Source organism: Phaethon lepturus, unplaced genomic scaffold, assembly GCF_000687285.1.
Source record: "Phaethon lepturus isolate BGI_N335 unplaced genomic scaffold, ASM68728v1 scaffold11020, whole genome shotgun sequence".
Lineage (NCBI taxonomy): Eukaryota > Metazoa > Chordata > Aves > Phaethontiformes > Phaethontidae > Phaethon > Phaethon lepturus.
This window is the reverse complement of record NW_010514080.1, coordinates 49792-70541: the sequence shown is the minus strand read 5'-3', so window position 1 is coordinate 70541 and position 20750 is coordinate 49792. Positions and strand designations below refer to the sequence as shown.

Here is a 20750-nt window from a genome sequence, read left to right as displayed (position 1 = left end):
GCTTAAGATTTGCAAGATTTTGCCTCTGTGGAAAGCAGAGTCTTCCCAGTCCCTCACTGAGTTTTGCTGAACTTGGTGGGACCTGGGAACTCAGAGGTCTGCTGTCACATAGTTTTCCACACTTTTGTCTGCATTTTCTGCCCCGCTCTTATTCACGCTATCATGGTGCCTCCAAACAAAATAATCTGTAGTGTACATACAGGTGTGTATAGGTGGGAGGAGAATAGATTTTACTTTCTTTGTTGAAATAAGCATTTTGAACACTTACAGACTAAGCTGATAAGGCCTGACAACAGGGATAAAATTCAGCAAATACTTTGTATGTTGAATTTTGAGTTACAGGATTTTATTGGCAAAATACTAATGCATTAAATGGAATTAATTTTCAGTGTTTGCTGATAAGCTGCCTGTGGGCTGTAGGAGTCAATGTGAGGCCATGGTTACTAATGCTCACCACTTAGCAAAATGCTTGTAGAAGCCATGTAAGTTGCAGACAGTTGTTTCCCATTTTGAGGTGGCTTCATTTCCAGGTAGGAATTCCCTTTTCTTCAGATTCCAGCAATAGGATAGATAAGAAGATAGTGAAGGCTCCAAATCTGTCTGAAGCCAGAATTGGCTTCAGGAACCAGATGCTGAAGAGAGTTTTTTATCCCCATGTCTGTTAGAAAATAAACCAGGTTTGTGCAATTATAATATTAATTGTGCTACCTGACAGAGACGGCACTGACACACAGATCTGTGAAAGCATCATCCATTTTTATAAGTGAACAGACTACACCAAAATAAAGGCCAATGGCCTAATCTGGATTCCTATTAGCATGTTCTGCATGGCATGGGTCTTCACTAGTTGAGTCCTACTGAGAATGTTACTCCATGTTTTATTGAGATATGGAGAACTTTGATTATTAACAGAAAGGAATCCATAAAAATTGCGATCTCCATAAAATTAGAGGATTTTGTCTTTCGGATCATACCATCTGTATCCAAGTGCAAACGGAAACTCAGCAAATGCTGTACTATTATCTATATTTGAAAGCCACAGGGAACTTTGTTAGTTTAGTGACAGCTGATTCCTTGTATGTTTTTACACTGTACAGCAAAAGAGTATAGTTTTTTCTTAAGCTGTCATGAAGTACCTGAAAAATCAAAAAATATTCTCCAATGTACTGTATAGAACATAGTGACTGAAAAGTTTTGCATTGCTGTAAATAAATAACCTTTATCAGTACTTCAGGAAAAAAAAAAAAAAACAGGTGGAGTTTCTTTTCTTCTTTTTGCCTTGGAGCATCTTTGAACAATTATATTAAAATGTCATAGTCAATGCATTTTACAACTATGCTTAATGAAGATTTAATTCAGGATACAAAACATAGGCAAGTCAGATGTAGGACTGTAAAAGAATATGAGAATTTTAAGGAAATTATGTGATAGCTCCGGTTTATTATCAGTGTATGGTTGGGTAATTACTATCTTCGCATACTCAAGCAGTTAGCATTCACTTTCAAGGATACTTTCTAGAAGCATTGAACTGCATGTGCTTTGTGAACTTCCTCCAACACAGCAAATATTACTTGCGTTTCGCTCATTAGTTCCCATCACAAAATTACTCACCTAACTTCTGTTTGTAGAACAGATACATTCTGCTTAAAAATTCTGGTCATTTTACAGGAACATTATCAACTAAATAAAAATCCATGTTGACTGATGTTAAAATAGTATTCCCTATAATATCTATCTTGAAAATGTCTTTTCCTTTATCATTGGGAAGTATTTTTATATCTCTGAAGTTATATCTACACACCTCCATGGTTTTGTATGTCTTCACTGTCATTTTTTTGTACATGTATATAGCCATTAGTTGCTTTCTACCTGTTTAAATTCAGGTCAGGTATATTGGTTCTTAAGGAAAAATGTTGATCATTAGCAAAAGAAAGCTGTGTCTAAACCCCTATTTTAAGAAAGCAGCACTACAAAGTCAGTTGTGCTATATACATTAAGATTTAGTCATGGAAGCGAAACCACTTCTAACAGTTTCTAAGCTGTTATGAGGATTCTTGCTCACGTGGCTGACTTAAATAGTCATAGGATGAATACAAAGTGGTTTCTTGTTATAGACATGAATTAAACTGGAATGTGAAATACATAAAATTCATTTGTAGAACGTTTTATCCAGCTGGTAAACATAATAGATTTTTTTTTTTTTTTTATTAACTACGTACTTTCAGATAAGACTTTGTAGTAATTATGTATACCTCATATTCCACTGAAATGTATTTGGCATACGCTTGCACACAATCGTAGATCAATATCTTATTGTTGAATGTATGTGCAGCTAGTATTAAGATCTGTGTAATTTTTGTACTCATTTGAAATAAGTAGCATAATACATGGCTCCTGTATGTGATAATCAAACTGTATGTTTGGGATACTTGAAGTCAGAATTTCTCATTTGTTTCATTGGTGGTGTGGCTAGGGCTCTGGAGCATACCAAACTGGTTTGGTCTTGGAATTGACTGTTACCTGTGTAAGTTTTGTATATACACATATGTTTGTGTATATATGTGTGTATATATATGTGGAGATATATATATATTTTATATTCTGTCTTATGGACACCCAACTGCAGCAGAACGGCAGCAAAGGCAGCTGAAATGCCTTAAAACACCAAAAAAGACTGTTAGTGGAAGCTTCTCAAGACATTTAAAATAAAGGATGAATTGTGGATAGAGTCAATTTTTTATTGTTTTATCAGTATATCGCTCTCAAATGTCACACTTTTTTTTTCTAGTTATTTTTTTTTTTATAATACCAAAATTCAATCTGTATAATTACTGAAGGAGAAGACTGTATAGGCAGTGTCACACTGAACTTCTTCAGACTCCTAAATATTTTGGAATGGTGATTAATAAACAAAATAATATGCTTTTCAGACATTTATCCCATTAGGAAAAAAAAAAGACAGCACGTTCATTGTGATTTTTAACAGGGCTAGTAGCTTCCACCTGTTGTCATGGCTGTATTGTGTTATATTTGCAGTACTAAACAACCAGTAGAAAACCTAGAATTCTGATTTAATTATTTTAAATAAGATTTAAAAAGAAAAAGAAAAAAAAATGAGGAATGAAACATGATAATTTTTATACTTCTGTTTATTCTGAGACATATTAATACAGTTATAATTGGCAGTTTTTACAGTTACTGATGTAAATACTTAGACTGAAGTAACAGAATTAATCTAAGAATCATTGCCATGTATTTTATAGGAAATGATACAATCTATTGGACAGACATGGGTTTCAACAAAATTAGCAGATCTAAACGAGATCAAACATGGAAAGAAGACATTGTTACAAATGGTTTGGGAAGAGTTGAAGGCATTGCAGTGGACTGGATAGCAGGTAGGTCTTAACCTGCTTCAGGAGTTCTCATGATTTCTGACAGTATGCTCTTCGGCTCAAGATTAAATAACTTGGTTTGCTTTCAGCTCTAATTTCTAATATTCCAAATGTCTAGATATTTTTCTTTGAAGATACCACCACTGTTTTTTGCAGTTTTACTAAAGACAGAAAAATTATTTAAATATCTTGGACACTGTTTCTTAGATGGACAGTCTCAGTGGTGACAACCACAAATATAAGTTTATACTGTAAAACAGAAGGCTGAATAGGACTAGAAATTACATATATAAGATACATATAAGTTAAAATACAGCAGTTTGTGGTCCTAACTTACGCACTTAAGATTTAAACCCTTTTCAAGTAGTCTTTTCTTTTTCCAGTAATTTCAATGTATTTTTTCTAGGTAACATATATTGGACGGATCATGGCTTCAACTTAATTGAAGTTGCCAGGCTCAACGGCTCATTCCGATATGTAATTATATCCCAGGGTTTGGACCAGCCAAGATCTATTGCGGTACACCCAGAAAAAGGGTAACATGACCATGGCTACTTGCATTTCTCTTAAAGTTTGCATGCTAGCACTGAAGCTCTTAGATGAGTAAAGTGAGGCCTTTGTTCTAATAGATAAGCATTTAATAAAACCAAAAAGGATTGTATTGGAAACTATTGTACTGTAACTAAACACAGGTGGAAGGAACTGTTATTCTTATCATATGCTGAATTTTTTCATTGGTCTCTGATATGTGACATACTCATACTGTGCTTTCTTTGTAAAACAGTTTTAATTTTCTAAGACAATAATTTCTACTGAAGTTTAGACGTTTCATGGAAGCATTCTTAAGCCTGTTTTTAAGTTTCCAGCAAATCCAAGGAAGTCACATTAGCTAACGAAGACCTCGATGTCATGATGAAGTCGTAGAACAGTGTAATCCTTGGTAGTTATAAATTCTAGTATCATGTAACATCCCAATGCAACAGCCAAGGAGATTGCCCAGGGTCTCTGAAAGTAATGAGATGAAGCATGTGGAGAAGGGAGTAAAGGTTGTCAAAAATGACATCTGTTTTCATCCAGTTGTTTGTTGAGAAGAGGGACTACACTGCAGCATTAACAGAAATAGAGAACATTCTGTCCCCTCCCAGCTCCAAAACTATTCTTAGCAGAGCTGCAGCTCAAACAGAAGCAGTAAACTCTGCAAAGAATTCCCATCTTTTTTGCATGGGAATATGAAATATACTTTCTGAGGAAAAGTCATGTAAAGCAAGAGTCTGTGGACTTAACTGCTACACTTACCCTGCTAAAATAGAAGTGCTAAATGTGTCTATCAAAATCTTAAAGAAGTATTTGAGCAACTACCTGCCTTCAAAGCCAGAGATGACATTGTATCTCATTTTGCCCAGATTCAATCCAATCAGTATCTCACTGTTTTCAGGAAAGCAGTATCTGTACTCCGAGGAGTTTGCAGCCATAGTAATGAAGAATTTCGACTTCTCACTGAGGCCAGATTGATACCAGTGATAAAAAAAGCTGTTTGCATCTTTGCTGTGATTTCTTCCATGAGAATTTAGTCCTAGTGATCTGTGTATTTTGCAGACTACAGCATTACAACTTAATGTATTTAAGAACGAAGGTGAAAGCAATAACTGGTTTTATTTTCTGCATAATGTAAGAGCTTTTACCACAAATTATATGTGTCCCTATAGCAGCATTGGTTGCTTGGCAGTATCTGCTAACAGTTTAGGATCAATGCAGTTCTTCACAGTAAGATCTTCTCCAGAACCTAGTCAAGATCTGGCTGAATTAATTATTATGTTTACGTTTTTAATGTACCAGAATAGCTGCGCTCTTCTGCTAAAAAATAAACTAAAAAACTTTTGAAGGTAAGTACACAGAAGCCTGATGAAACTTTTCTGACCATAAGGGTAGACCAAACTTCTTCAAAACAATAGTTAATTTACAGTGTAATTTTCCTCAACATGCATATAATGTATTTGCTGTATGTATACAGATGGGTTTTCACCCTTTACTTAGATCAAAGGAAAGGAAAAGCCCCATGAAGTCTATGAGGACTAAGTGCAGCGGATGCACTTTCTCTGGAGAATACTCAGATACTAAAATAATACAATTTATTTAAATAAAAAACATTATTTTCAACTAGAAATGATAAAAAGTGTAATCAACTCTTCTGCAGTATTTGGAGAGCGAAGATGGATTGTAGCCGAGATCCAACATTTAACAATTGCTACAGGGAAGAGTAAATTCAGAACTCTTGAAAGAATAATATTTAATACTGCTATTGATAGAAAAGTGGCTTTTTTACTGAAGTGGGGATTTTTTTTTATTTTAATGACAATATTTTTATATGATGCTTTCTGAGTCAACAGTTCATGGTTTTATTTTACCGAAATAAGTGTGCACATAAGCAGATGAAATAATAGCCAATAATATTAATAAGATTCTTTGGAAAGAAACTTCCTGCTTTTAAGTTAATGGATGTTTAGACATGCCACTGAACCGTCTTCGTAGGTCTTAAAATAAATAGTGTAATGCCACCAAAAAGCAGATATTAATAAAATGTGGGTAAAATGTAATTTGGAGGAGTTAAAATTATTGTGCTTGAAACAAAATACAGTAAAGAGAAATGTTAGATATAGAAATTAATTCAGTTGTTAAACATTCCTTAGATGTTTTGATCTTGTTGAGTTTTATAGTTGGTTTTTGGATGTATTTAGAATACTCAAGAAAACAAAACATAGGATGAGAGGAGGATGAGAGGACCACAGATTAGTAATTGTTTTACATGTCTGATAGAACTGTATCTTCTGTGAAGGCAGATAATCTTCATCTCTTCTTCTAAGACTGTGCAACGAAATGATACCTTGAGATGTCTCCAATGAAAGTTTCTTCAGGAGAAGGACAGCAATGTTTTGCTAGTGAATTGCAGGTTATACATTGCTGTTGGAAAATTAAGGCCTTTTTACCTTCTGCATTATTCTCGTATCTCTCTACAAGGCAAAACTTTCCAAGGTTTTCTTCCTTCCCCTTGCCCTGACTTCACATTCTTCATTTCTTTTGAAGCTTGTGTTGACATCTATAAGAATGGAGAGGAAAATAGCAGTTATTTAGATCTCATTGAATCTGCCAGTTATGCCAAGATACAAATCAGCCAGCATTCAGCTGGTTGGTAACATTTATTTTTACTAAGGAAAAAGTTAAGAATGTGTAGTCCTGCAAAGGAGTGTCTTTGTCCCTCATCAGGTATACGTATAGCATACACTTGGATGACTTTTTTTCCCCCCCAATTAAATAATAGTTTTCTGATCAAGCTCAAAATTGTGATTGAAATACAGAGTTAAGCTCATGCTGAAATAATTATTAGACTTTGAAGATATGTCCTTCAAAAGCATTTTGGGAGTTTCATTTTGTGTTTAGGGTTTGAGGTGCGGGGAGGGGAGTTTAAATGCTGATTTAATTTTTTTCCACAGAAGTTTTTCTGAAAGTTGATTCTACGCCAGCATCAACTTTCCGCCACTTGCATCTCCATGTCAGCTATGTACATTATATATGGGATAGTTCCAAAATAAGTTGAGACATAGGTGTTCTAGCACTGCAGTATGTACACCAAATGTGTCGGTGGCATATTGCTATCTACAGAGGTCCAGGAAACAAGTATTTTAGATGGTTCTTCCCTGACCTTTTGGCATGACATGGGAAGATAAAGTTTTTCTATACTGGTTAATAGTTTTTGTAAGCTCATATATCAATATATTTTTAATCATTAATGGTCTAAGTAAGTATGAAATAACTTGCCTTGTGTTTTTAGCAACTATTCAGGATTTTCTTTGGAGGATTTTAGATTCATTTAACCTGATAATTATGTTTTTGGTTGTTTTTTTTTTTTTTTTTTTCTTTCAGAGTAACTAGTCTAAGGAAAGAGCATGGACTGTTTTATTCAAGTATATTGAATGCCTGCCTCTCTGTAGTTGGTTTAGTTGATGTCCTGTGTTAAGAAAGTACCCCTGGCTAGGTCCTGAAAGCAAGTTTGGTTCTGTTTACAGGTGCTGTTGTTAATCTGGTTAAAGTTGTTTTAAACTTAAGCAGTGATTGTGGATATCCAGCTGGTTAATACTGTCTAGTTTAACACTTCTAAAATATATTTTTAATTTAGCTAATGTAGCAGTTCAATTTCCTAATGTAGTATAAGTTTTATAGTTAGTACTCATATTCCTGTTTGTTATGTAAAGAAGTATGAGAATAAATTTGTTTTTATTATAGCCAGACAGCCCTACAATTAGAGCCAAAGTAAGGTGGATGTTGTTTCAGAAGATAAATTTGATGAGCTAAGTACAGGAATCTATATCTGTTCTCCCTGTCCCATTTTTATCCCTCTTTATTCCACGTATCTGCAGTCATCCAATCAAATCTAGCTAATATTTAACAACACACTGGTGTAATGATATCACCTGACTCTGGGGTTGAACCGCTTAGTAATGCACAGAAGAATTTTGTAATCTTTGAAAACAAACTAGTACATACATTCCACACACAGAAAAACAATGGAAGATGGTTTTGTATGTTCTGTTCACTCTGTGTACAGCATGTTACTAAACAACGTTTTAGTGTGTGCTTATGAATATTTGCTATGAAGATGCTTCCCTTCAGGTGATTAGTAATCTGTTAGACTTCAATTATGTTCTCTTAGAAGGAGATTTCTTGCTTAGAATATAAATGTATGTGTTTATAATATATTTTAACACAAATATATATAATACATACATATATTTGTAGGCAGATAGACATTTATTTAAAGCTATTCCATAGGTTACTGTCTTGTAAAGGAAGTGCTCTATGTAGATTAATGGGCCTCACTTTGCTATACCTAAAGCATCAGATAGAGAATATAAAATTAGATAAGTAGAATGCAGATTTTTCCCATGAGCTTTAGGGAGAATAGGAAAAATCTTCTTCCCAAACAAAATCCCTTTGTTCCACCATTTACCAGTGTTCCTCATTGCTTCATATTTAAGATATTTCTAAGTTAGACATACATCTCTTCTATTATCACATTTGTTAATAATTAGATTTGAGAACTTCTGTTCTAGTATTTTTTTAATTTGCTTGTATTTTCCCAAGCACAAAGCTGAATTCTTTAACAACTAGAATTGCATGTTGACTGAACAATTACAGTTTTAAGAATTACTTCATATATATAATTTGCAAAAAAATCTCTCAACAGTGTTCTACAAAACAAGTATTATAATACATTTAATCTCTTAAGAATATTTAGACATGAGCCTTATGTTTTTTTTCAGTATCTATTTAACAGTTATGGTGATGCTTTTTTTTTTTTTGCAATTGAAGTACAATACTGCATATTTTCAACTCTTAGTTTGATGCTAAATTGTAACTGGTAATTTCTACACCATTTTAGGTATTTATTTTGGACAGAGTGGGGGCAGACTCCTTGCATAGGCAAGGCACACTTAGATGGGTCTGAGAAGGTTGTGCTTGTGAGCCTGGGGATTGCGTGGCCAAATGGGATTTCCCTGGACTATGAGGTTAGTTCCTCTGTCTTCCAGTATATATTAAAATGTACAGTATTTGTTATGTTTCATTAAAGCCAGCTGGTCTTCCACTTTGATGTAATCTTAACTCTTAATTGCATACTTGAACAAGACTGTTGATGTTTCCTTTAAAATTAATCTTTAGGAAAATAAATTATATTGGTGTGATGCTCGTACCGACAAGATAGAAAGAATTGACCTTGAGAGTGGAGGGAATCGGGAGATTGTGCTGTCAGGGAGCAATGTGGATATGTTTTCAGTCGCAGTGTTTGGAGCTTACATCTACTGGTCTGACAGGTAATTTATTTTTCATAAGTATTTGAGTCTCAAAATGTTATTTCAGTGCCAGGTGCTTCACCTTTGTAGGATTAGCCATTCCTTAGCAAGGTCACAGAATGGATCACAGAAACCTATGCGATTTCCAAAGAAAGGGCATTTCTGATGCTGAAAGCTAAAGCATATCAGAGTGATAGTTGAGAACAGGTTTCTTCATCTTCTGTTAGGTGAACTCTCCACTGCTCTTCAGTCATTTGTTTGGTGTGAATTAGTTGAGGATTGTTGATGAGACATCTTCAACTTTTTTGGCAGAGCACATGCAAATGGCTCTATTAGAAGAGGCCACAAGAATGAGGCCACGGATGCTGTGACCATGAGGACTGGCCTTGGAATAAACCTGAAGGAAGTGAAAGTCTTTAATAGAGCACGAGAGAAAGGTTGGCTGTTCTTAAGGATGCTATTAATTGTTTTAATGTCACCTGCTACTTTTTATGTATATTAAAGCATACAAAAAGTTAAGTAATCACTGATTTTTATCTCCACTTTTCACTCTCGAAATACTTTTTTTAATCTAAAATTAATCTACTAAAGAAAACATATAGTACAAATTTGACTAAAATTCTTCTGAGTATTTTAAGGATAAAATCTAAAGTCAAAACACTTCCTATCATTCCAGGTTTGGTGGGATTTTTGGTTTGGTTTTTGAGGTTTTTTTTAAGAAAAAAAACAGTCTAAGAAATGAGAGGGACCTTGAAGTGTCCTTTAAAGAGCAGTAATTTCAGGCAGTCTCAGATTCCTATTGGAAAGCAAACCTGATTTTTTTTTTTTTTCCACATCTAGACATTCCGAGCCTCTGTGTCTCAAATATTTATTTCCTGAAATTACTTAGTTTTGAGTCTTAGGGTTTTTGTGTGGGAAGAGACCTTGTAAATAATCACATTTCCTTTTTATTACATTTGTTTAGCAAATTCAAGCAACAGAAGTTACCATATACTCTCTGTGATTTATGGTATCAATGTTTAAATTTTATTCTCCACTACCTGACTAAGAATAATCCTGCTTTTAGCTGTCTTTTTGATCCTAAAATTGTGTTTTTGAAGAGACCTTGAAAAACTTGTTTTAGTGAGCAAAGGTTGTTAGAAGTCTACCAAAAACGATGATGATTTCCTCACAACAAACTGCTACCAGGCCATCCAGACAAAATTTTCTATGAAGATATTAAAAAAGAGAGGGAAAAAAAGTGTTACTGTAATAAAAGATAAACTTCTTAATACTAATATATATCTGGTGTTGGTAGCACTCAAAAGTTGCTTTAATCACAGCATTACATACCTGAAGATCCTATTTCTTATATATCTTTTCTAAATAACTGCATTAAATATGACATGTTAAATAAGTCTGCATTTTGAAAGAAAACTTAGTTAATAATCAATAAGAAAAACTGTCATTTCATTATTTTTAAGGGAATTTTAAATAGTTTTGAAAAAAAATACTTTGTAAGGATATGCATATTAATTTTACTAAGAATTTCTGCATGCAATTTCAGAATACTGTGGGAATCATATTTTGTGTATAAAAATAAAATCCACACAAAATTTTATCATTTCTTTTAACTAGGCTAGAAATAGTTAATGTCTGCTTGCTTGGAAGGGCTTTATATTATACAATTAGGAAAACAGAACAATGGGATAAAACAATGCTTCTTTATATGTAATCATTTTTATTGATAGCTTTAAAGACTTGATTGCATTAGGAATAGGAGAAATGGTTACTGAGGCTAAAAATCTTTGGATATTAGTTTGAAAAACATAACTGAATGATATTTTTTTTTTTAATACGTTTTTCAAATTTTACTAGGCTACAAATGGTTAATGTCTTTGGGAGGGGCTGTCAGTGAGCCAGGAAGACAAAAGGGAAAAAACAGGTGAAAAAAGTTTTTGGAATGTTTTTCTATATCACAATATTATATATATTTTTTTAAGTTCATTGAACTAGAAGTAGTTAACACTGTTTTAAAAAAAGGTAATTAGGTAGCTTCCTGACCTTCTATTGTTGAAACAAGTAACCAAACAAAAAACCCAAAGAAAAAAAACCAACAACCTGTGCTGATTGTGATTAATGCTTTTTTTTCAAACACCTGTTTTACCCTTTGATGAGCCAGTCCTGTAGTGCTATTTGCAAGCTACAGTATCATTTGACACGTGTGCAAGGACATGTCCTAACTACACTGGTTTTGGAATTGGCCATTTTCAAAAGATATTTACTGCTGATGAACTGTTGAAGCATTGAAATTTTCAAAGAGAGTTTTTAGAAGCTTCAGGATCTCTTTCATATATTTTCCCTTCTCTTCTCAACCTCTCATCCTTCCAAACAGATATTAACTTTTCTAGCCTAATAAAACTTTAAAAGAATCTTTAAAACAAACCAAATCTTAAAATGTATACAGCTAAATCTCCAGATGTTTTTACATGACTATGGAGGAGTATGTCTCGTGTAATTTTGCCTATGAGCACAAAATTCAACGTTTCTAATTTAAGAGCAAGTTAACTCTCATCCCCCATTATTTTTTTTCCTAAAAGTATCTTCAGCTTGAAATGCAGCAGTTAGAAAATGCAATCAACAGTACTTTCAGACACTACATATTCCCTGACAATTATTATTGTTTTCTAACTGAAAACATTCATTTAAAATGTTTTCTTTTCTTCACTACGTGGAAAACTTTCAGAAACGGAGAGAAGACTATATTGAAAGAGCTGAGTTGTTATATGGAAAGTGCTGTCAGAAACAGAAACTAAATTATCTAAACTAACTATAATAGTGATTCATATGTAGTCACTGAAGTTATTAATTTGACAATGATTTCTTAATAGTATGCATTTGTCAGGGAGTAAGCTTTTAAAGTCAGGTTTTAAAGGAAATTAGAACAAAATGTTAGGAAATGTCTTTATTAAAAACAAGGAACTGAACTGACACAGTTTTGTACCTGTCTATATATGTTTTCATTTTGATTGAAATTGTCTAAAAACAGTTCTGTATTCTGATGGTATCTAAATTTGACTTTTCGCCAGTAACAGGTGTTTAAAAAAAAGAAAAAAAAAAAATCTTTCAAAGCACTTGAAAGTCTTCAGCCAATTATGGAGGAATAACGCCTTTTATCATTTTCTTTTAATAAAATATATACTCTTTTGAATTGGAAAGGACATTCATTATATTTGCTCATTAATTGTATTCTTTAAAATTGTCTTTCAGTTATACTTAAAGTTACATTCTTTGCTATTTTGGCCTTTGTTTCACTTGTGAATATTGTAGAAAGAGTTTTAAGAGAAGAATTCTTAGAATACACAAAGTTAAATTTTGTTTTTAAGTTAGCTAAGTGTAATATTATAAAAGATAGATTTTAATTTTTTTTTAACAGGTACTAATGTTTGTGCCAGGAATAATGGTGGATGTCATCAACTTTGCCTTTATCGGGGAAATGCACGGAGAACATGTGCTTGTGCACATGGCTATCTTGCAGAAGATGGAGTTACTTGCCTGAGACATGAAGGTTACCTGTTGTACTCAGGAAGGACAATATTGAAAAGCATACATCTTTCAGATGAAACCAACTTAAATTCACCAGTAAGGCCATATGAAAATCCAGACTACTTCAAAAATGTGATAGCTCTTGCTTTTGACTACAGTCTGAAAGGAAGAGGTACAAATCGCATATTCTTCAGTGATGCACACTTTGGAAATATACAAGTTATTAAAGACAACTGGGCTGGCAGAAAAGTGCTGATTGAAAGTAAGTAAAAATATTATTTCTCAAAATATATACTCTATTTCAATAAAATTTGTAAGCAAAAAGTTGATAATCACTTGACTTTATTGGCTTTTTTACTCTGTAAAGTTTTACCATACTTAAGTATATAATTGTTGTAATTTAGCCTTATAAGATACATTTAAACATTATCTTTAGAATTCCAACTTCAAAATAATGTATTTTTTAAGAACCTTATGATGTGTGAAGCACATTACTAGAAAACAGACGCGATAATGACAGTGCTTAATTTGTATTACTGTGATTTTTAAGGAGCTTTTTTGTTGAAACAGGACTTCATTGTGCAATGCCTGGAAATGAAAAAAAAGTCTCCTTACCCCATGAACCTATTGGCTGTTTATTTTTCTAGCTGCGGGAGGGGGCTGAAGTACTGTAAGTTACCTCTGCTGACATAACCATCCCTCAGTATAAAATAATATAATAAAATATTATTATACCCTGGTCAGTGTGTCCAGTTGACTCACCCTTCTTGTAGTGAGACCAAAAAAAGTGACTTGTGCTCAGTGATAATTGGAGGCAAATTCCAACCTATGAAATTTTTAGTAGAGCCTTACTCAGTAACTCTGCATGTTTACTATACCTCCATTCACCACACTAGTAGGAGGATTTGTATGAAACTTGACATTTCCTTGGTCTGTGAATACTTGAAGCCTGACGCCACTATCACAGAATCAATGTCAAGATCATCACCAGAGTCTTCAGGATAAGAAACAAAACGTACCTTGCAGCTGAGGCTTCAGTGAAATCTGAGGATCTGGCACTGCAATCTTTATCAACAAAGTATAACAAAACTTTAATACAAGGTCTACATAAAAAGTTATGGCTTGTCATGGTAAGAAATTTAGCCTTAATGCTAAATATCCAAAAATCTGTCTACAAAAATCTAAATTGTAAGAACTTATGCTGTCTTTTATTTCTGTTCCAATTGTTCTAAAATACGCAGTAAACCTCATTCATCTGCAGTTAGTTATCAGATGCATATATTTACTCTGTTTTTTCTCTTCTTTGTCATTTTTTAGTACTGTCTGGCTTTTTTGGAGGCTGCAGTTCATTTTGGTAACGATTTTCCAAAATGTCTGAAGTGTTGTATAGTTTTTGATCTGTATAGTTTTTGATGTTGTGGATAATCCTCATGTGAATTTCTGATGTCGTATGTCTGTTGTAGTCCTACATTTATCTATTTGCTTGGGTCAAACAACTTCATAATGACTAGGAAAAATTGAAGTATATTTGATGTGGAACATATCGCCCTTTGCTGTTGGATGCTAATAGAAATATTTTTAGAAAAGAAATAAGTTAAACAGCTGCAAACTGACAAAATATTATTCTACAACTGACATTGGATAATTATATCATTATGTAACTCTGCACTGTGGTTTTGGGAAGGTATTCTTGGTCATGCAAACTGTTGACACTAAGGAATGGAAAAGGATTTCTCAAATATAATACAAGTTGTTTTTTTGTAACTTTGCATTTTTTTGGGTGCATATTTTAGAGGAATTAATGATATCTGTATTAAGACATGGTAAAGAGAAACTAAATGTTGTCAGGATGGTCTCATTACTCCCAAGAAAGGATTAAAACCTAGGGATTCAGAGTCGAGGTTAGCCATACAAGAGACACCAACAGCTCACAGAAATGTATGGTGGTGACATACAAGCACTATTTTAACTCTGGTGTTATAGGAAGAGATTAAAAGTATTACATGAAAAAACACATTAATTTTTTACATTTAAAACAGACAAAAAAGGGGAAGAAATACTGATGAAGCACCAATGCAGATAAAAATTGTTTTTTTTAAAGACCAATAAAGTATGTCTCATTACTTTATAATAGGTTGTTGTGCAAGAGCTGAAGACATCCCATAAAGAATAGGTCTCAAAGCTTACTTACTTTAAGAAGTTGTTAGGGGGTGTTTCTACTTGTAACCATAATATGGCCAATTTGATTTTTCATTAGCAGAGTCAGCACTCTGAATAATTGAATGTCAGATGGAATTTTCTATCCTTGCACAAAATTTACTGTATATGCTTGGGATGTATTTGTGAGCAATGGTGTTTGTTTTCTAGAAATGCTTCAGTTGTTTTTTCATTGTAAATGAGAAGGGGTGTCACATCCCAGTATCTGTTAGTTTATTGTTCTCCTTCATGTGTTTTAAACCTCTTTTCTTTATGTTGAGTTATTCATTTTAAACTGCTAGTTTTGTACTACACTTACTTCCTTTCCACATGATTTTCTCTCACTGTAAACAGGAAATAGTTCATGAAGTTGCTTGATACAGTGGAAGTATTTGACCAACGATGACACCTATAAAGGAAAAAGCAGTGCTAAGACTGGTTGACACCAGTGATTCCATTCACTGGAAGACATGAAATTCTAAAATTTTCTCATTTCCGTGTTAACTATGTGTGATTACACAGAAATTACTAAATGGAATCCAGCTGAGAAATTTTAGTAATAATGTTTCATTGCAGGATTAAAAAACAGCCATCCCTGACATACATTTGGCTTTTTCCTTCAAAATTATCAGTACGCATCTGTAGCAAGTTTTACTTTAGTGGGAAGAGATTCAAAACCACATTGGAAATATCTAGTGTGGTTCTAACAATTCTACAACGCCTTTCTACCTCCTTAAGTTGAAGTCTACAAATCATGCAAACCTTTACTCTGTATTTGTCTCAAACAGTGAAAATAGAGTACGTTATATACAAGACACTGTTGTCATAGATCTTCACTGAATGTTGATCTGCTCATAAAGAATCCATTAACTGATGGATTTCTATCTGGAAATCAGATATGCCACTCAAATCTAAAATATTATTGAACTTTTCAGCACACTAAAACCAGAGTTAAGATATATAAAGAGCCCTTTATTAAACAGGTTTCCAGTTCACTAAAAACAGATTTACAACTCACGAGCAACCCTTTATCCAATATGTTTTTAGCTCACTGAGAACAGATTTACTATCCAGAAACAACCCATTATCTAACATGTTTCCAGTTCACTGAAAACAGATTTACAACCCATACACAAGCTATTATCTAACATAGTTCCGACTCACTGAATATTGATTTAGAATTCATAAACAACCCATTATCTGACAAATTTTCACCTCACTGAACAGATTTGCAACTCATAAACAACCCATTAGCGAACACATTTTCAGCTCAAGGAAAGTAGATTTACAGCATATAAACAACTCTATCTAACTTGTTCCAGTTCACTAAAAACAGATTCAAAACTCACCAAGAACCCAGTACCTGATAGGGTTCTATCTTCAGCAGGAAGAAGCAATAACAACAAAACAGTGCGCACACTATGCCATACCCTAACATCTTTATTTTTTGTGCACCATGGGGTTTTGGAGTTCTTATCTCTGAACTCTGCTGACAAATGAGCATTATTTCCATTGGTCAGCCAGTAGGGACTTTTTCTTTCTTATTTTTGTAAGTAACTTTATGGGGTTAATCTTTCTTGATTGCCAGGTTTTAAAAATTTACCTTGTTCTTGGCTGTGATTTTCCACAAATATTCTTTTGGGTGGTGAATTATCTAACCATTCAGTATCGCTCATGATTTTACTGCCACAGAATCATGTGCAGTTTAATTCAGTCTGCAGACTTTTAAAAATCAACTTATCGATGCAGGAATACCTGTTTTAAATATGTTGTGACATGATTACCCTCTATATCGTGTGTTTGGATCTCAGTCTTTCCTTCCAAAAGGAGTGTAAAAAGTTATATTTTATTGTCGTCTTTTAATTACACACTGTGAGAGTATCGGACTATGACGGAATGAGTAGGTACTTACTATGTGTTCCCACCGACACACTAATTTCTTTTTAACTTTCCAATTTTAAGTTGTAAAGATCAGCCTTGCAGTTCACTTTACACAGGTTAGACTGCTTCTGCTTCTAACCTGTAACATGTTACTTATACAGAGGTTACATATATGGTATATATACAGGTACAGGTCCTGTTGTGTTGTAAGAGCTTTATGAACTTCTTAAGGCAAAATGTTTGAGAACCTTGATGACTTTCTATTTTTCATCGTCAATTGTAGTCCTTTGCAAAACAACATAGTCACAGGGATTATATTTGGAAAATCCATGCTATACACATATACAAAAGGAGTGTTATTTCATTTCACATAAGCTTTCTGTAGCTTTAGATTGTGAGAAACGGTGTCTCGACAAATCAAATCCTAACTCGGTATTCTACACAAGATCCAGAGTGATTACAGACACTTTGGAAGTTGGTTTTCATTTAATTTTAGCCCCCAATGGACTGTAGGCTTTGTAGAAAACGGAAAGAAGTCATTAAATGCAAAAGGAGGTAGAAAAGACAACAAATTTACAGGAAAGTGACACTGAGTTTAAATCAATATATTGGAGTGGCCATCTTTGAATGTTCTTTAAATTTCTGTTCAGCCCCCCCAGAACTAGGCATTCTAGCTGTTGCCAGTATCTCTGGGAGAATTTGTTACTGAAAAACTAGGTAAAAAATTAGGTAATGGAGCAGTATACAGAGAGAAAGAACAGGAATCAGTAACAGTTAAAAGCATAGAGTTTTGTAAGGAGGTACTTGGAAATCTGACTTGTTCAAAATTGCTACAGGTTATCAGTTTCATTTGGAACAATAGGGTTTATTCTCTCAAAGGGAGCCCGGGGAGAATTTTACTCTTATTTTCTTTGTCATTAATCACTTTTAGACAGAACAACACTATTTCAAACGTCTGAACCAGTTTCTGTAGTATTCACTACTTTAAATCTTTATAGAACTAAATAGACCTATCCTCCATCTGCAGGTAATTTTAAAGTAGATTGAACCGACTGAAAATGAAAATGTTTCAACAGAAGCAAGCATTTCTTTGGTATATGAGATTTTTAATATTATATGCTTATTCCCTCTCATACCACATCTCCCATTGACTGCTGTTTGTTTTGTCAATGATAAATGGCACTTTAACTTTATTTTTAATGTCATGATCTGAAAAGAGCTTTCTTCTACATGAAATTCAAGGTCTCTGTTTGACTTGGAGAAAGTTAGTGAAATATAGTACACTATTCACAAAGTAGATTCTTTGTGGTTTTGATGGAGGAAACAACCAATGGGAGCCTTAATTAAATTAAAACAGTGAAGACCAGTATGCTAAACTTTTTGTTTCCTATTACAGATAAAATGATTACCACTGTGGATTACCCAAGCCAAAAATACGTTATATCGGATGGGATAAACATATGGTTTTTTTCTTCTATAATATTCAAGATTAAGCCCTAATTAGCAAACCATCTGCTAAACTCTCCTTTACTTCGGCATCCTTCCTCATCTGCCTGCCTAGAAGCAGAGTGCCAGAGATGTGTCTGTTTTCCTTCTTCCTTCCCTGGTGAACGTGACATTGTGGATCAGCAGCTCTGAAAAAGTCTAAAATTTCTATCAACTGAGAACAGAGAGAAGACCATCTTAAGCCTCTTTCTGATAAACCATTTGTGTGAGCTATCTTCCATCCCAGTAAAAATACAAATTAATACTAGCTTTAGACAGTGGATGACATGCTAGTTGATAACTAATTTGCAGTGGGAAACAAGAAGCTGCCACGTAGCATTTCTAGAGGCAGCTTTTGGTATTCCTAACTTGTTTCAAAGCTTATGTTTATGCAAGACCTCTCTCTCTCTCTTTTTTTTTTTTTTTTTTAAACTAAGTCTCAGGTTAGTGTAGTCTACTTTTTTAATCATAGGTAGAAGTTTGAGCTAATATATACATTAACCAAAGCCTACCTCTGTGTGTCTGTAGAAAGTTCAGTGTTCAGTTAGGTTTAATGTAGTGACACAACACTAGAAAGAAGAGCCATGAAGAAGTTAGAAACTGAAGAAGAGAGAGGGGAAAAAAGGGGAGGGAAGGCAAAAGAAAGCAAATGAGAAAGAAGAAGAAGTATTAAGATGAGATTCTCTCAATTAGATGGATTTTTTTTCCCAACTGTGTAAACAATGGCACTAAGACATTTTGCCATTGCAACATCTTTGGCAGCACATAAGGAAGCGTTGTGTGAAAAAACACTTCTGTTTTGAACTTTAGGTGCTAGTGTCTATAGAAGGCAAAAATCTTTTCTCTTAACATAAAATGTCAGATCCTGTGATGTATTACAAGGCTTTTTACAATCTGAATCTTTTAAAGGTGTTCCAGTGTGTGCTACTATTCTTTCTAACTAAATGGGTCCAATTTAACTGTCAAAAAGGCATTTATGTTCCCATTTCTCTTACAGAGCATTAAATTTGGTACATTGTATGAGGTCGCTTTAGTTTTGGAGCTTTCTTCTCCAGGAAAGAAATTTTTAATCTGTTAAAAATAAACACTTTAATATTGTTTATCTTAATTTCATAAATCAATTGGATTTGTTATAGTTGTATATGTTGCAATATAGGTCCACTGATTTTCACTTTTTAAAGGAGGGAAAGGAAGAGTCTATTGTTAAGTCTAGAACATTTACATGAACATTTACATAGTAAAAAATAAAATTTATTATTACAGCCGCTTCCTTGAGAGTGAAAACCAAGGTGTCTGGTTTATCACTATATTTTGTTTCTGGATGTATGTGAATTTGAGCTGTTCAGTAAATAACCGTTACTTACAGTAAGTAAGTATGTAGAGTTTACTATATATTAAGCAGTTGTTATTCTAGAAACATGTATTTCTGCACATTTCATGCTTTGTTTAGCTGTTCCTGGTTTGAAACTCTGAAATGTATTCATGACAGGAGCTGCCATACACTGATCTTTCAGTTCAGTATGTCGCGCACATTCCCAAGCTCAATATTCAGGAAAGGTGCTTCTGCCTGTTAAACTTGAGATTATTCATGAAGAATTAATATTGTTTGTGACTGCTTCAACTTTCCACATTGCCCTTAAATTTTTATTGATGTAAATATTTGCTGATGTAAATTTTTACATCAGCAGCTGTGGCTTAGTTGCATAAAATGCAAAACTGTATTTGGTGAATTGTCAGGAAAAAGCTAGAGGAACATCTCTTGGCAGTTCTCCTTTGTCTTATTCTAAAGAGTAATGTGATCCAGCAAATATTAATAGGTTATTACTCTATTCTGCCATTAATGTCTCTAATATCTCTGTACTGTTTGGTTTTACTTCAACAATAACCAGAAAAATGTGTGATTATATGTATTTATTAGACTTACTTAGTCTTAGGGTAGGCATTCTAATGGTAATGGTAATTTTTATTGAATTAAAGGTGGTAAGGCTGAGCAATAAATTATTTTTTTGAGAGTCTACATGTAAGGTATAAAAAGATAATGTGGGCTCATGTAATTAGGAAAAAAGTTTATTGCATAATAATTGCTCAGATTTTTTAAAACTTAATGAAAAACTTCTACCTCTATATGTTAGCTTTCCATTCGAAACGTTTTTCTGCTTTTATCACCTCTTTTACATAGATACTTTTAACTGATTTTGACTTATGCTATTATAACACTTGTTAACTAGTAATGATATATTGAACTATACTGGGTGGGTTACAGTTTACAGTTAATACAAAATACTATTGCCTTTCTGATTTGTTGAGTTCCCTATATTTCCTTGAGTGTATGATGTATCATTATTTCTTTGTTACATTATTCCCCACTGACCCCAAGACAGCCCCTAAACCTAATCAAGGAGGAAGTTATATCTAGGGTAATAGA

At 33.6% G+C, this 20750-nt stretch overlaps 1 protein-coding gene across 1 annotated transcript in view; it reads left to right on the top strand.

Moving 5' to 3' along the window:
- LOC104624574 (low-density lipoprotein receptor-related protein 1B) overlaps positions 1 to 20750 on the top strand; it is a gene marked incomplete at both ends in the record, with an annotated part of 148825 nt that overhangs the window by 78604 nt on the left and 49471 nt on the right. Inside the window, 6 exons of the mRNA XM_010291978.1 lie at positions 3264 to 3398; positions 3802 to 3931; positions 8830 to 8956; positions 9108 to 9259; positions 9551 to 9675; positions 12654 to 13025. Of these exons, the coding sequence (XP_010290280.1) occupies positions 3264 to 3398; positions 3802 to 3931; positions 8830 to 8956; positions 9108 to 9259; positions 9551 to 9675; positions 12654 to 13025 (1041 nt within the window). The remainder of the gene's footprint in view (positions 1 to 3263; positions 3399 to 3801; positions 3932 to 8829; positions 8957 to 9107; positions 9260 to 9550; positions 9676 to 12653; positions 13026 to 20750) is intronic.